Below are 16946 nucleotides of genomic sequence, written 5' to 3' on the forward strand. Positions count from 1 at the left end.
TGTAAATAGTTGCCACCAAACATGGAATACAGGACGTTCACACCAATAATCCCAGTCACAACGAGACAAGTTGAGTTAGATTTGGTTCAAGTGGCCTCTTACGTTGTCACCACGTCCTGCAACTCGCTGACATGCTTGCGCTGTTATAACATGTTGAATGTGTGAGTGCGTAGTTTCCACTGAACATAGAAAAAAATCCGATCACATAAATCACTGTCTTCATGCCAATCATAGTTAAGTTCCTTTTTGTATTCACTTGTATATTTCACGACAGACCCAGCTCAATTCAGATATGCTTATCTATATGTCACCAGATCGTGATAAGAACTTTTTGAGGGAGGATCTTTGGAAGAAAGAAGCGGCATTCATCTACGCCTTGCCAAGTTTTTCCCCTCTCAAGCCAGTCATATATGACCCGCAAGACTTTACTGGTTACTCTAGCTCGCTGGTTTTATATAAGTTTGGAGACCCAGTCAGTGCGGGTCACAGAGATCATCAATGGGTAGCTAGGAAGTTGGAATTGGAAGTGGGCGACATGTCTAAATACCTAACGTCCAAATTTCATGCCAACTGGCACCTAAGTAATAGTTCTGGCCGCTCGCAAGTACTAAGCCTGGCCCAGGCCAATGTTTTTGTAGCTAGCAGTTTGCAAATGTTCCAAGATCAGCTTCGTGACTTATGGCTATTTCATCTTGAAGCTGAGAATGATGACGCCAAAAACTTAGGAGAGTTGTATTCAAAAGCTAGAGGTCTCAAGGTATGATCTATTTATTAAACACCTTTCCTGTTGTGTGTCATTCAAACTAAGTATTATCAGTTTTTGCAACTCAGGTTCAAGAAGCAACACTTTTGCAAAGAATAGGTCCGTTGCGTGAAGGCGAACCGGTGTGGTTATTCTGTGGAAAGCCAACTGACCCACATAATGAGCGCTATGTATTTGAATACAAATTCATAATGCAAGCCCCAAAATCCGACCTGTGGAAAGACTTGATCCATGCTTTGATTCATTACGCATATGATGCCAGTCTTGGTAAAACATTAGTCAGCCAAATCGACTGTGACATCGAAGGTACCATCTCAAACGTTACGTGCTGTAACAAAAGGTGAATCATCTATCTTTTGCATTCATTGTGATGTCACTTCATCTGATGGGTTGTTTACACATGGACAGTGATAAAGCAGGTGACACCACGACTGAAATGGCGTTTTTCCACTTTGGTTGGGACCACGAGTGTAACTACATCTGTGAACTACTCACATCCTCAGATGTCTCCATTTTGCGAGAGGAATGATTTCATACTTGGTTGCTCAAGAGTTTATTTGAAAGATATTTTTCCATGTTGTTATTTGCAGAACTCGTTCTTTGTATTACGAGGTTTTTGTAAATCATGTTAGATGAGATATCGTCAAACCTGTTTGACAGTTGAATTCATTTTTTGTATATGTAAGCAAAGACATATATATCTGTGGTTGTAGATTTTGACCCTCAGATTTATTTGGGTGCAAGTCGAAGATAAGAAATACTCAGTAGATATCATTGCAAGCAGACAAGAACTAATAGGAAGTAAAAAAAACAGTGTGCATATATTTACAATTATATTCAATATCAGTTAAAGAAAGAAACATAGTGGGTTTAACACCCAAAATAATAACAAGAAAGTAGATGGAAATTATCATAATTTGATCATCTTAGTGTTGCGCTTCTTGGCCTCCTGAGCTGCTTCACGTTCTGCAAATCGCCGATCGCCTGATTTCCATTCACTTGAGAATCGCTCCTTGCCTTGTTTAACGGTGTGATTTTTATTGATTTCGACATACTCAGCTAACTCATCACTGTCAATGCCTTCCAGCCAACGTCGATACTTAGTTGCTGTTGAGTAATGGAACTGGTTCTCGTGCGATTTCCCAAATACTCTCTTCCAGCCACCGGTTACGGTAGTCTTATTGGACTCATGTAGGAAATCTACCATGAGTTTCATGGTAACCCCGGTCGGCCATGACTCTGCTTCGTCGTCGGAGCCCACCGACGAGACCCTGGGTCGTTTGAGTTTGGCAAGGGGTAGTTGTGGCTGTTGGGGAAGATGATTAAGGATATTGGTATCGTTGGTAGGCCTAGGGGTTGGTGTGAGATGGCCACTGGGGTTTTTGGGATTGGTGTCACCGTGAGTCCTGGTTTCGTCAAGGTCATCTTCCTCGTCGGAGGTCAAAACTTCGATCACGTCAGCCATTCTGGACTGCCTCATACGACCCGTTTCCACAATCTTTGTGGTTGTGTTTGATGCAGTTTTTTTCTGATCGAGCCAGGGCAGCAAGGGTCGGGTATCCATTAAGTCCGATATTGTGGCTTTGACTAATGATTTTAAATGAGTTTCCATATCAGAACAAGTGGCAGGTTCAATACCTGGCAATATGACGAGCAATTTACGAGTGTCGAGAGGATACCGCTCCCTATATGACATTGTGATGTTAGCCTAATTGAAAACCAGAACATATAATCAGTGATGGAGTTGGCGCCTCAGAATGTAGAATGTGAAAGGAGGTGAAAGGTGGTGTCATACCCAATCATTTTCTTGTTCATTCCATACTTTTAATAGGCCTTTCCAACCCTCACCAAGTACCTCCTTAATCAACTCTCTGATCTCTTCTGAGTCTACAATCGCAAAGTCAGGCCATCCTGGCACATTGGTTCGTATCATGAGAGGCTTGGCCTGTGGTAATAAATAACCAGCAAGTCAGTCGAGCACATGGATTGTAGATAGTTTGATAGGCCCTTACGGTGGTGGTCCACAAGTAAATAGTCACATTACCGTTGGCCTGTAAGTCTTGTTGTTCTCGGACGCGATCCTTGGCTTGCTTCTCTAGTTCAAGGTCAATGAATTTTTGATTCTCAGTAATACCACAGATTCGACGGGAAATGTCTCTAGTGACTAGTGGTGCGTGTTGAGTATGAGTATCTTCCGTGTTGGTGAGGAGGTCCTGGCCGTTGTTGATACTGGGTCCTTCCTCGTTTGACTTGCGCTTCTTGCGCGCGGCCGTGTGTGCGACACAATGGTGTGGGTTTAGCGTATCACAGCACTAAACAATAGTAGTTAAACGATGCGTTGGTCAGCAGCAATATAGCTTCGATCATGTAAAACAATTGAACTCACCGCAGAGCACGCCCCAGCTTTGCAGCTGTTATTCTTGCGTCGGTTATGTGATGGCGCAAATTGGCCATCAACACCTTTGCATGGTGATTTAGACTTGTCACTCTTCTGTTTTTGAGTCGCAGGAGGTGTAAGAGGGGCTGGAGGACCGTCGATCTGATTTAGCTGCATTGCAAGTTGGTGGTCTTTGAATATTTGTCGTTGGATGGCTGACTGCTGTGGATTTGTCCTAAGAGCTTGGTTAATTAGAGCGACCTTAGATCGGAAGAGGTCCTTGGGAAATGATCGGTAGTAACCCTTGTCGAATTGACACTGGAGCAAAGGTGTGAAGAATATGAGTATATTGTTGATTCCCCGCAAATAAACATAATAGGCTCCTCACACTTATACCTATCAACGGATTCTGTGGTGTTTGTCGTGTTGGGTTCCAATACTTGGTTGAATGTTCCGGTCGGAATCGGCACTTTTCAGATTGGCAGATCAATCCAGTGGGATTGGGAGCTTCTATTCGAATAGGTAATGGTTGAAGTGGGAACAGAGGTCGTAGATATTTGCTATCAATGTATGGCGCACTTCGTTTATTGGGCATTGAGATTTGCTTAATATCACTTGGAATATAAGACAAAATCAAAACGTATCGTTTGTATTTGTAGGGATCATCATATCGTATGGGGTGTGTTATGTTTTGATCTTGGAATAAGGCGTCCATGTGATCGAGCAGTGTAGTTTGTGATTGAGGATGAACTGTGGTGATGTGATCCTTTGGAACGCTTACATCCTCTTTCGGTACGTAGGTGGATGTTACGCGATACTTGATGGGTTTCATTATCCGGAATGGGAGGTCATGGATTTATGCAGACCAAAGAGGTAATTGAAATTGTGATGTACGGGGATGTACCGACTGCGATGCAGTCCGGGATAGCTCACCTTTGCTCGCGCTCACATATGCTCGCCAAGTCCACTGCCCTTCGAATACTCTCCTATGTAAGGTGAGGCGTGAGTTTTGCACAGCACAGCACCGCAGGGCAGTTTACGTCTGACTGGCTGTCTGACAGTTCAAGTCACACGCCCCTATCCGTTGGGCTGTGAGAGAACAGTGTGAGAGACACAATGTTACAGCTTGTGGACCTTCACTGGCCTCTTTGCTTCTTTTTGGTCATTCAGGGTTTTGCTTCGCCATCCGATGAAGGTACGTAAACATGAATTTATTGATATTCTTTGCCGAACATTCCAATCACAGATACGATATTGATTGCTTCTTTTGTCTGTTTGTATGAATTCAAGAACATTTTTTCTATCAAAGAAAGCAAAGTAAACAGGCCAAGAACAAATTTATTCTCGATTGTCAATGATTTAATGTTGAAAGAATCCTACTGAAGTAAGAGGTCCGAACTCAAGTGATACATTTGAAGACCCACAGTATGATGCCAATCTTAAAAATCTTCATATGCACGACCAATCCAAGACCAAGGAAATTAGTAACCCAAACTAGTAGTCGCATCAAATTCTCTAGAAGTTGGTATCAAATTTCTGATTCACAAGGAGGTAGTGAACCAGTAGAAGCTAAATGCTTTTGGGAAGGTTGATTAGCTGATGTGTGCTTTAAAATTGTTTTAAGTGCTATTCATACCGACCAAACTTGAGAAAACAAAATCCAGAGACCTTTCAGTGCGGCTGGGCATTACTGTCACAGCTTGTGTCACTGGTAAGTAATTACGGTACTCAAAGCTGTGTATAGTTTTGTGTGTATAGTTTTTTTTGCCCAAATATACTTTTTTTTTGGCGGGGAAAAAAAAGTATATTTGGGCAAAAAAACTACATAGCTTTGAGCTCCCCATATGTATATCTGCGTTTGTTGATCAGATTCTGGTGGCTAAACTGTCAACCAAAATATCAAACTTAACCAAGTCCCTTGCCAAAGGCCCGAGCCCCAGCGAGGGACTTACCGCTTATAACGGAATCCTCGCGTGAGAAGTGAGCTGTATTTGCTCCAAATTCTCTACATCTCTTTATTTATTTTTCCTCTCAACAAACATGCCTTGAGACAAAAGAAAAGAATGACGGCAAGGGTCCATTACATATGTTCCAATTGCAACCTCCTCCGTATGTATTGTCTATCTGAAGCTAGCCTCTAATCCTTGCTCCATGTTTTCTCCGTTCGAAACCTGTACATGCTACCTGTATTTGCTGCGTGTTCTAGCGATAGGTTTGGCACGTTTGGCTAAAATGCAGGTGGTCGGAAATGGTCGGAAAGACGTTTTTAGCAAAACTGCAGTTTCCAACGCGTCCACCCAGGAAGTAATCCAGACTACCGGAATTGCTCCCGGAGTTTGGGAATGAACGATTTCAATCCCAAGTCAATGGCTACAAAACATAAACATCTGTTTGAATGTTGCTCACTAACACACGACGATAGAATGATGCAAGTGTATATTTGAGTTTTCTGAGACAGATTGGAAATAATCAATCCTAGACTTATCACGTTGATTGATGACTACCAAGAATATGTCTGAATTGTAATAGCACGATGGAAGTTCATAATCACACTTTGTTTGAGCTTAATGATTTCAGATCGCAAAGATTGGATCCAATACTTCATTGATGATCACAAAACATCTTCTTCAAGTAGATGCACTATAGCTTGATGATGGGTTGATGGAAGTTCATAGTGCGTGTCAAATATCGATGGGTTGGATCAAGCCTGGCTCGCAGCGCTGCGCAGCGCTGAAAACACTTAAATTAGCAGCGTAACTTTATTTGAGGGGAGGCAAGATGGGTAACTTTAGCGTAAGCGGGGGCAGGATTTTCTGCGGATTTAGTAGCTGAAAGCGCAGTTGTCCTCCGCACCGTTTCGCAGCGTTTCAGGCAAAAAAAACATTTTTTCCTTTTCACCATCACTTTGAGAAAAAAGAAAAAATGGTCGCGCACAAGTGGTTTGAAGTATAAATATTGTAATGAACTAGCATGACATTAAGTCGCCTTGAATAGAAAGATAACAAGTGTACTACATGATTTAGGTTCAAATTCAGCTGCAAGTATTTTACAAGAAGTTCAATTAAGAAAGCAGTTGGGTTAAAAAGGTTGTAGAGATGTTATCGATCCACTTGAATAGTTCAGATGAATACAAGATTGAACACTTAATCAAATTCGAGATGATTCAATAGCTGGTATCGATGATCATAAAGATTAAGATTGTTACTGTTCATCAACTTAAAAACAAGGTGATTGAAAAAGTGAAGATCAACACCTCTGCTTCTTGTTCATCAACTTAAAAACAAGGTGATTGAAAAAGTGAAGATCAACACCTCTGCTTCTTGGAAAGCTCCTGATGTGAATCGTTGTGCCATTGAAACTATCACTTTATTGGCTGATGAGGTCATTGCTGATGCATAGATCAAAATCACAGTTTCGATTTTTCGCTTGTCTAATACAGCATTAAACTTGAATAGAATAAAAAACAAGAAATCAAAAGGAATTCATGCAGATTTAGTTAATGGGTTTGTTATTGGAAGGTGCATCTTGAAGGGGGTTTTCTGAGGTGTTGTGAACGATTTACTTACTTTCTCATGATTTTAATTCCCAATGTTGTTTCATCTGTATAAAATAGATAGATCCTTTCATCTGTATCAGGTGGTTGTGCAACAAAAGTTAAAACTGTTCGACTGTTAAAGTCGAATCATCCATTTGTTTTGGTGAAGAGAAACGTCGATCAGAGATCAGTTTGAGTTAAAGAAACTTTTTTTTGTGGTCTTCATTTTGTGAGGGGGAGAGGGTTATTACTCTACTATTCCACTTGATTTTTTCCGCATTCTGATCTTCAGTCACTTCATATCCCTTTAGTTTGTTTAATTTGGAAAATCAAGAGATGGAATCAGTTCAAGTGAGGTTTTCAATCAATTCTTTTTTTGAGAAAGTAAAGAAACTGACTGTATCTCTAAGTGTTTGATTTTACGATCAACTCAATGATCATGAGACTTCTCTATCTTAAATCAACATCATTCAATGGTTGAAGCTGTCGGTTTGTTGCACGGTAGAATGAAGTGAGAGAGAAAAGGGGGTTGACCGTTGTAGTCTAGAAGGGTGTCGGATTGAGTAGATTGATCACGATTATGTGATTTGATTTATTTGTGGCTGGCAAATAGCGTGTGGTTGAAGATAGTTGGCTGACCCGGCTCCAGTAGCTGGGAGCGTAGTTAAAAAAAGCTCAACCCCAAATCCGAAGCGAAAGACGCTGCGCACGTGACTTTGACTATCCAGGTAGTTAAGCGGCAGCGCCTGGCGCAGCGCTTCGCCGCGCTGCGCGTTCTTTGTTACGCTGCGAGCCAGGCTTGGTTGGATTTGTATGAGTCAGATTAATGTTTCATCATCACAGGTCATATCCATCTGTTTACACCAGCAGAACACCAATTCGATTTGGGTGGTCTTCAGAGCGAGTACTTATAGCTCAGATACATTTCCATCCTCACACCATAGATTTGTTTTCTGATTATAGGATACCTATCCCCTTCATAGATCCATATATCTTCAAAGATAAACTATTCTCTTCTCAGATCTAAATTCCCTTATAGTTCCAAATTCTCTTATAGATCATAATTCCATTCATACGTAGAATACTCACAACATTCTCAGCATCACATCAACTTCACTTAAATCCATGTGTGAATATGAACCCAGAAAATATCCCTACTGCTAACGTGGGCGCACAGATTGTTACTATCTGCGAGCAAATCCACGAGCTCGGCCTCACACCCAAGAAATTTATGCACGGATTTTTTACATCCAAGCATCCTGACTTGGTATTTCGTTGCAGACTCATCAGAGCCGGCGTGGGCTTGTCAGGTACGGTAGATATACTGCGGGGTTTTCGGGACGTGCTCATTGGGAGTCCAGAGGGTGAAGCTGGCTGGAAAGAATTTATTCTAGATGAGGTTTGTTTTTCCTCACCAGGCTATATATCCCATTATTGTTTGATGAGATAGTTGATTTTGATTTCCATGATTGACAGGCTTCGAGCATTGTTGAAGGCCAAAACATGCGAGTGGGCCCCTACCCACAGGGCGCGTATGTCAACTCGAACTCGATCAATGAAGATTTTTTTAGTCAAGAGGCTGAAGAACATCGCGAGCGTCAAGTCAGGAGCTCCATGAGCTTCTTGCACGAGCTGATTCAAAGGAAGCTACGTGTCGCATTGGACATCCCAGATATCGCCGCCGAGGGTTTGGAAAACGTGGTGGAGGTTGATACCCAAGATATCTCCTCGAACACTGTGTCTTCTGACTCTACTCTCCTAGGTAGCTCAGCAGATGAAGGTGTGATTCAATCACTTGATAACCTTGTGTATATCCCCAAGCGGGCTGCTGGCTTAAGAGAGCACAAGCTGAGGGCGGTAAGCTACAATTCATGTATTGACTTTTCTTTTGATATCAAAACACTAACCATGTGTTTGAATTTTTCCTAGATTCCGCTGGCCATCTGTTCAATGCTGGCTTTTGCATGTAATAGACGCAGCAATGCAATGCAGGTGTTGAATGGAGTCACCTTTGTTGCAGGTGGTGTGAGCTGCCGCGTCCATGACTTTCTACACTCTCTGGCTCTTACCGTGTCGCGAGACACTTCGCTCAGGTTGATGGAGCATTTGCGCATCTTACAATCAAACCGTATGATGGAGATATTCAAAAAAAACCATGTCATTCGACCTTTTCTCTGTTTCGACAACATTGATATCCATTTACGCGTCCACAATACTAGAATGGAAACCGCGAGTCAGACTTTTCATGGGACCTGGGGTTTCTTTCATGTTCCTCCTCCTGCTATCTTGGAAGGCGTAGAGGCCGAGGATGTCGATTTCAAGGCATTTGAGAAGGCCATGGGTGATGCTGAAGGAAAACCAGTTGATATTTCAATGTTCATTCCCACCACTGAACAACTATCGCATTGGAAGTCTGTCATCCTAGCCCAATTAGCGACTGCATTGAAGACCTATGCTGAACACCTTCCGGGGGGTAAGACTGTGAAGCTCGCGAATTTGCAGACTCAGCCTCCACCTATTGATCCAATTGAAATGTATCAACCCAACATCTTCTTCTTACGCTTGATGGATGCACCGGATTCGTCGGCCGATGGTGTTTCTCGTGTACTGGAACAAGTTCTTGCTCAGATCGGTGTTGATGCCAAGTCGTTTGCGGAAACTCTGCTAGTTGCTGAGGGAGACGTTGGATCTAATGAGCTGGTTGAAAGCTTACGTCGCAAGCGATTTCCTTCCGGCAATCAAGCCGACTCCCTGCGCTGGCTGCTCACCGTCTTTGGGCCTGCGCATGCCACATGGAACATGTGCAAGGCTTTGAACTCAGTTCATTGGGGCGATTCGACTAACGGGCAAGATACTGGCGCATGGCGCACTGCTGAGTCTTTGGGAGGAAGTGCAAAACATCCATCACAACAAGACTTTAATAGCTTGATGATGATGACCAAAAAGATGCATGATGCATCACTTGTATTTGCATTGACGTGAGTATCTCTTTATTGCTTACATATATCTCAAGTTTCACATTTGGCCTTTTTCACACTGACAAATCGTCCCAATCTAGTGAAGTGTTGGGTTCTATTGACTCGATAGACTTATCCAACAGCGACGAGTGTGCAAGTTTCCTTGAAGAAGTTTGGAAGAGATTCTTTTCTCCCTCGGCATTCAAATTAGCCCGCGATAACAATGATACCAATCGCCTCAACCTACTGTACCGCCTACGAGACTTCGCGACCGTGATGGAGGCTCACAATGCAACTCGGGCTGGAGATATAGGTCGTCTTATGCTGATGTGGAAGCGGTGGTCAATAATGTCACAAGGCATCACTGGATTGATACATTATTCACGCCATCTACCTCGCATGGTGCTGTTGCTTGAACATGACCTACCAAGTAAACTCGCTCATGTAGTGAAGCACATGTTATTGATCCCCTCAAACAATCGTCAAAACCACTGGTTAGCTGTGGATGAGTTCTTAGAAATAAATAATTGCTGGCTCAAACACGTATATAATAGTACAGTAAGTATTCTTTGTTTTTACACTTCTCAGCGTGTATTGGCTAATTTTTGGGTACTTCAGGGGAATGGGACAGATATAAACCGACTAATGTACAGATTCTCTTCAAATATCCCACTGGTGAGTCATATTTTCTTATGAGAAATTGTGAAAGAAAATGACTAGGCATTAATGATTTGCATTGGATGTTACAACTTCTTTGAATTCTTTTTACTATCAGCTCCGAGTACTTATCCAGCAGTTGAAGATTCGTTCAGGAAACAATCTATCATTCCAGAACAACCCAAACAAAGTCACAACCGAGTCGATGAAAAATTTCTTACGGTATGCCCGAAACAAACTTGCTGAAAGTTCTAATGCTCAGCAGTCCCGCCCAGTTTCAAATGTCTTTGCCGAGGGTGTTAAAGCAATGATCCGCATCACTCGTGCTGAAAAAGCCGTGGGTCAAGGTTCTCGATTTCGATGGGGCGGTCCAAACTTGGTGTTGGCAGGTGATGAAGAGGACGGTGAAGATGGGGAGGAGGATGATGATGAATCTGAGGAGTAACAGTCTGGCCAAGGGAAGAGCTATCACCTTGAGAGTTGAGGTTGTGCTGATGTGAATCCGACCAATCATATTCATGTTAATATGTATATACATGCTAGCAATAAAAACAACACTCACCTCTAATCCAGTTTTGGAGGGGTTAGCTCTTTTCTTTTTGGTCACCTTTTCATCTTTTTTGCCATTGGATTTGTTACCTCGTGTGCGTTTGTTGGAGCGGTTAGCTTGAGAGGCATCCTTGTCATGCTCTTTCTGCGCTTTGATGGCGGCCTTTTCAACCTTCTTCGCTGCCGCTCGTTCTTTCTCCAATCTCGCGCCTTCAACTGATTGAGGGACCCATCGCTTGGGTTTAGAGCGCCGAGTTTTTTTGACTTTGACGCTGAGATCACCTTCTTGAGAGTCGCGAGGTAAAGAGTTTGCCTGATGAATCTTGATGCTGTCGAGTAAAACTTGGTACTGATTTTTGATGACTTCAGAACTTAAAATTTGCTCAAAGAACTTTGGTTCATCTAAAGACCCAATGTTCTTAGCGATCTTCCAAGCCAAAGATGAAGGAAAGATATCATCGGGTGTTATATCACAAGTATCGGTGAACGTTTGATAAAATAGACCCGACAAGGCTTTCTGTAGGTCCACTAATTTTAAAGCAGGTGGATGAGTTAGAATTGGATCGTTCTTCTCAACACGCTTTGGCACCCATGAAGTAACACTTCCTTGACCATTTGGAACCGGAGGAACTTCGGCTAGCATCTTTGTGAGCTCGGTGAGGTTCATTGCAAGGACTTCGTCATAGTTTTCATTCGTTATGTGAGGCTGAAGAAGCCAAAGATCCTCTGCCTCCTCTGGACAGCAGTTCGAGCAGTCGCACCTACGCATTCCCTCAGCCAGCTGACGAGCTGACTCGGTCTTGAACTCAGGTTCAGCTTCATCCAAAGGTATCCATCCGTGCCTAGATAGTGAGTGATTGTGAGTAATAGTTACCAATCTTTCTGACAAAAAAGAGTGGGTTACTCACTTGAGATCTACCGCTAGTGCCACTCGAAGGCAGACTGGAGTGATCGAAATCGCATCCATGCGATCATCATCAGACATGATTTTCCGAGTCTGAAAGTCTGACAGGACCCTGGAAAGCCCCTATATACCCGCCTAATTGGGTATGTAGGAATTGGCCTTTTTGGGTAAAAATGGTCCTTATGTTCTGTGTAGGAATTCTAAAAATTTGAAAAAAAAAGTCACACAGGAGCCTTATTTTGTATGTAGGAATATGTCAAAAAGTGTGGAAAAAAAAATTAGGTTTCTTACACATTAGGTAGGAGAGAGGGTTCTCAGGGCCACCAGCCTACCCACTTCAATACATAAGGTGAGTAGCAATGATCATCGAGTCACAATGAAACCCGATGTTATTGTGTATAGATACCAATCATGATAGTATTGAGTTCGAAGCTCAGGTAAGACAATTTTTTACACATTTTTATGTAAAAGGGTGTGGAAAAATGTCATATTATGACAGTTGATGGTCATTGAAATCGAGATGTCTGACAGTCTGGCATGGGTCAGCAAGAAGGTTGTTTCAACCAGTTTCAACCGAGTCCAAACATTTGAAATGGCCTGAAAGTTGCTGAAACAGCTTGATTCTGCTCGATCACAACATTTTTTTTGTTTGATCTTGATAGTTTTCGTTGATATTAGACACAATTACTATATCTCGCGTTATAACAACCTTTTCCGCAATTTTTCAGCTACAACAAAGTCTAAAGTATAGATATGGATAAAACAAGCCCTTTAGATAACTCGAAACGGATCGAGATCGACTTGACCAACGATCTAGAGGACGAAACATCCAACTGTGATCGTACCAACATATCCAAGGAGATCAAAAAAAAAGGCAAGACTAAATCAAAGGATGCATCAAAGCAAACGGGTGCGGGTTCATCGAAAGAAGATTCTGAAAAGCCAACAACCAGCATTAGTGTTGGTCGAAAAAAGTCAGCATTCAAAGTTGAAGAGGTGATCTGTCTTTGCCCCAACAAGACTGGCAGTGTCTTATGTAGTGGATGTACATTTGAAGAACGTGGAGATGATGTATTATTGAAATGTCACTGTGGTTCGCCACCTGTGGTGATGCTTAAGCGGCGTAAAGCGAGTGCAGTGGATCACTGGAATTCAAGTACGTATACACTCTTATGCTGAGGATATCTTGAGATTCCACTGAAGCTTTTAATCTGACTCCAGACCGATGTAAGGACTTGAGCAAAAAGCAAAGAACACAACTCCCGGTAACAAGCTTCTTTTCGAAACGGCCGGCCGATTGGACCCCACCACCTAGACCTGAAAAGCGACCAACCATCATGGTACCTTGTGTTGGTCTTACCGATGATAGCTGGCCACGAGACTCTGAATACCGTATCATCGATTGCATCCGCTCTAGTCCCAACATCTATCATGGTGGTCCACCTCGTCACGTTGTCTGTGAAGAACTGTTTGGTACTGCATCTGAGCAAAACCTCAATAAAAATCAGCAATCACAACTGGCACGTACTTTACAATCGAGTGCTACTTGGATGATCAAGCGCCACGAAGGAGTTGAAGCTATTCATTCCACATCGTGCTTACGTGAGGTTCCTGAGCAGAAAGGCATTGATTTAGTTGTATGTAAAGAATGTGATAGTGTTCGCCAAGATAATTCACTACGTGCGGCAATTAGTACAAATTATGCGCAAGGAGACGACATTAAGTATACACGAAAGGCTTTCATGGAAGCCGACGGATTTCAGAGCACTCGCCGTCGGTTTTTTGAAGTCGATGATGTTACAATCACCCTAGAAAAGGCCTCAAAAGCAGAGGACGACCAATTGTTCTGGTCTAAATTTGCAGCTCATGCTCGAAATGGTGCTTTCGACGATATGGATGCTTTCAAGGGACTTGTCAAGGCTGTCAGTATTCGAATGGAGAGGGAATCCAACGGGAAAGGCCTCACCGGAACATGTATTGAACCAGCATTCGATAATTTCAGCACTACACTCGCTGCTATCAGCCCTCAAGGTTACAGACTCTTCATGCAGACTTATGCTGGTAGGACTACAAGAAGTCAACGCATGATACGCTCCAAGCTTGGTCTGAAGCTTGTTGATGGACTCGCCAGTGAGAACTTTGATCACGTCTTTGATCACCTTCAAAAACTTGGCTATACTGGACCTGTGGCTGTTGGAACCGATGAAACTGTTTGTGTCAAGTCGTTATGTGTTTCAAATGGAATGCTTGTGGGTGCTCAAGGAGGAAGCATTCCTTTTGAGTCAACTGATGAGCTCAAGGAGTTAGTGAGTTCTATCATCAAAGAGAACCGCATGTGTTCAAAGGTTAGTCATATGTAACTTTATGTCCCAGTTTTGTCATCTTCACTGAGCATGTCTTTGAATCAATAGATACGAGCATATACCATCCAAGTCCCTCTACCTGGTGTACCCACATATGTAGTTGCTTTAATTGCAAGTATAGACAAGCAGACAGCCAGCGATATATTAGATCTACATAAGAAATTCATCGAGCTCAGTCAGAAGGCAGGATTCAATGTCCTCTCAATTGGGTCTGATGGTGCTGCTACTGAGATTTCCGCTCAAAAGATGCTACATGATTCCGCCACCAAATACCTTGAATTCAAAGCACCAGCTCATAATCTTCACATTCAGATCCCGTTATTGGGCCAAAAACTACACCCTGTGGTTATGGTCCAGGACCCAAAACACGCTCGAAAGACTGCTGCCAATCAATTGTTGTCTGGTGCCCGATTCATCAGCTTTGGTTGCTATCATGTTGGAATTCCTCAACTTGCCAAAATCGTTCAAAGTGACAATTCTACGCTATACATAAAAGATGTCTTCAACACCGACAAGCAGGATGATGGCCGAGCATATCGAGTCTTCTCCTCGGAAACACTTCAATTGGCTCTTGAACATCCGGAATGTACAGGCCTTTCAATATACCTGTTTGTATTAGGCGAGCTATGTGATTCATGGCTCAGTCGAACAGCTAATATCCCTGATCGAGTCATCTCTGCGTTCACAAGTTTTTTTTTCTTGGAAGCGTGGTATGAATATCTTGAGGATCGACAATCTGAGACTAAAGGATTCATTTTGCTCGATAAAAATGGTATCTCACGGCAAAGCTTCAAGATCATGAAGCAGATGGCTACATCACTTCTTGCATTGATCATCGCACATAGGGAATACTACCCAGATGTTCCTCTCATGTTTTGGAAACACGGGACCGAGGCGTGTGAACATATATTTGGTTGGATGAGGATTATTATGCCCAATTTCACTGTCTTAGACGCGCATCAAAACGCACCAAAGATTCATACAGTTGCCAAGCATATTGTAGAAGGAAAAGTAAAGATGCCAAAGTCTGAACACATACATTCTGGTAAGTGCGAGTTATCACAATAAATATGCTATAGGCTTATCTTTGATTCTAAACTTTTCAGGCTATCAGAACGCGTTTCAGGATTTCTTTCTCAAATCTGACGAGGTTGTGTCAGGTTTGAAGTGTTTTCCAAATGACCTTCAGTTACGATCACTCATAGATATTGCAAAAACACGGGCTGCAAGCCTAATTAAATTTGTTGGGATTGAGAAGTGTAATGTCAACCTTCCTGATGTAATCGATATACCACCTTCACCTCAACTCGATGACTCTTCAGAATCACAAGCTGAAGAAACTGATACCTCGATCAGTGTCACCAAGAGGTATGAGGTAACCTATGAAGTACCATTGGATGAAACTGCTATCCGAGATTCAATCTCGGAGGCAGCTCACAGTGTTGAGGATCACCAGCGACTCAAATCAGAACTGGCGGCTTTGGAATTGAACTATGAAGGCACTGAGAGACGTGAATTTTCAGCAACTCGGATCTTGATTGCAAACCTCTTGAATAAAGATGGTGGGTTTTTTTACATATAAGTCAGCAACTTGGGTCTAATATCTCTTGTATCATTTGTTCGGAATCTACATCAAAAGTATCAAATCCATGTGTCTCGAAGACCCAATCTGATTGGACAACTGAAAAAGCTGTGAGCCTGCTCAATGAATCAGAAGCTTTGGACCCCGATGTGCTTGTATCAATCCGCGAGCGTCATGATAGTGAAGCAGCAAAAGGAAAAGGTAATGAACAAAAGAAAAAAAACAACCACCAGGATCCTGTGGCTTCTGATCACGCCGATGCAAATGGAGCCACCAAATTGGACCCTCGGACATGTAGTAAATTGGTAGCCATCATGCTGAAAAACTCTGAGCAGATGGACAAGGCTCTGGATCGCTTACATCGATGGAACATTCATGTAAAGCTTGACCTCAATTGGATTGCAAAAAATACATCAACAACTCTCGACATCGCAACACAAACACTTTATACAAGTGGCAATGTATCAGAAGACAATCCACTTGAAGTAAACAAGTTTGTTGTGGTTATAAAAAACAATGTATGTCATCCCCTGTTTCAAATATGAAGCTGCCGACTCTGATCATTTAATGTACTCTTGATTCGTTTTAGATGCTTTTTTTGGGTAAGATCTGTGCTCTCTACATTTACCAGAATGGTAAGCACGAGTGGATCACCAAATCGTCCACTCGATCTAAGCTCTCATATGCATCTACCCAGCTTTACATGTATAAAGGGAATCCTGGAGCGTGTAGTTTTGAAGAAAACTTTCCAAATCGCCTCATATTCTCGCATCTTGATATAGCAGATATTCACTATGTGTTTCCCCCCACCTCATCAATGAATATTACTGAACCCGAGGCTAACACCATATGGATTCCTCAAGCTTATCGTGCTATGTTAAAGGCTATGAGCCAGAAACAGTACATCAAGGCAATTCTCGAACAACTTGCTGTTGAACACGCTAAAGCTAGAAAAAAATAAGCTATACTTGAATTGTAATATCTAACTTGGTTTTTATTTCTCTCCACCTTATCTAGAGATTTGATTTTGTGTTATTTCTTCAAGTTGTTTCGCTTCATCTCTCCCAAATTCAAAAAAATACCAGTCTCTTTAGTCCCTTTTCTGAAACGTTTGACTGCTCTTTTTCTACTTCTTGATATTGAATTCTCAGACCCTGATCTCCCTCATGTGTAGAGATTCACTTTGATGTTTTTACCTGTTACAGCAGTGGACCGACTGCAGTGGCTGGCCAGGAACTGGAAACACAGTCCCTCCAGTG

The 16946-nt window shown here is 42.4% G+C and overlaps 3 protein-coding genes across 3 annotated transcripts; 2 read left to right on the forward strand and 1 right to left on the reverse strand.

The window, feature by feature from the left end:
• Positions 1-7810: 7810 nt before the first annotated feature.
• Positions 7811-9657, forward strand: MELLADRAFT_63088 (uncharacterized protein; the record flags this gene model as incomplete). Its single annotated transcript, XM_007409765.1, has 3 exons — positions 7811-8074; positions 8152-8532; positions 8977-9657. The coding sequence occupies 3 exons, from the start codon at positions 7811-7813 to the stop codon at positions 9655-9657; spliced, it is 1326 nt and encodes a 441-aa protein (XP_007409827.1).
• A 949-nt stretch (positions 9658-10606) lies between these two features.
• Positions 10607-11607, reverse strand: MELLADRAFT_86301 (uncharacterized protein; the record flags this gene model as incomplete). Its single annotated transcript, XM_007409808.1, has 2 exons — positions 10607-10780; positions 10852-11607. The coding sequence occupies 2 exons, from the start codon at positions 11605-11607 to the stop codon at positions 10607-10609; spliced, it is 930 nt and encodes a 309-aa protein (XP_007409870.1).
• A 1877-nt stretch (positions 11608-13484) lies between these two features.
• MELLADRAFT_86302 (uncharacterized protein) lies at positions 13485-15778 on the forward strand (the record flags this gene model as incomplete). Its single annotated transcript, XM_007409766.1, has 4 exons — positions 13485-14087; positions 14154-15150; positions 15212-15667; positions 15768-15778. 4 exons carry the CDS (start codon positions 13485-13487, stop codon positions 15776-15778), a joined length of 2067 nt encoding a protein of 688 aa, XP_007409828.1.
• Positions 15779-16946: the final 1168 nt, after the last annotated feature.

Source organism: Melampsora larici-populina (assembly GCF_000204055.1).
Source record: "Melampsora larici-populina 98AG31 unplaced genomic scaffold MELLAscaffold_17, whole genome shotgun sequence".
In the NCBI taxonomy this organism is placed as follows: Eukaryota; Fungi; Basidiomycota; class Pucciniomycetes; order Pucciniales; family Melampsoraceae; genus Melampsora; species Melampsora laricis-populina.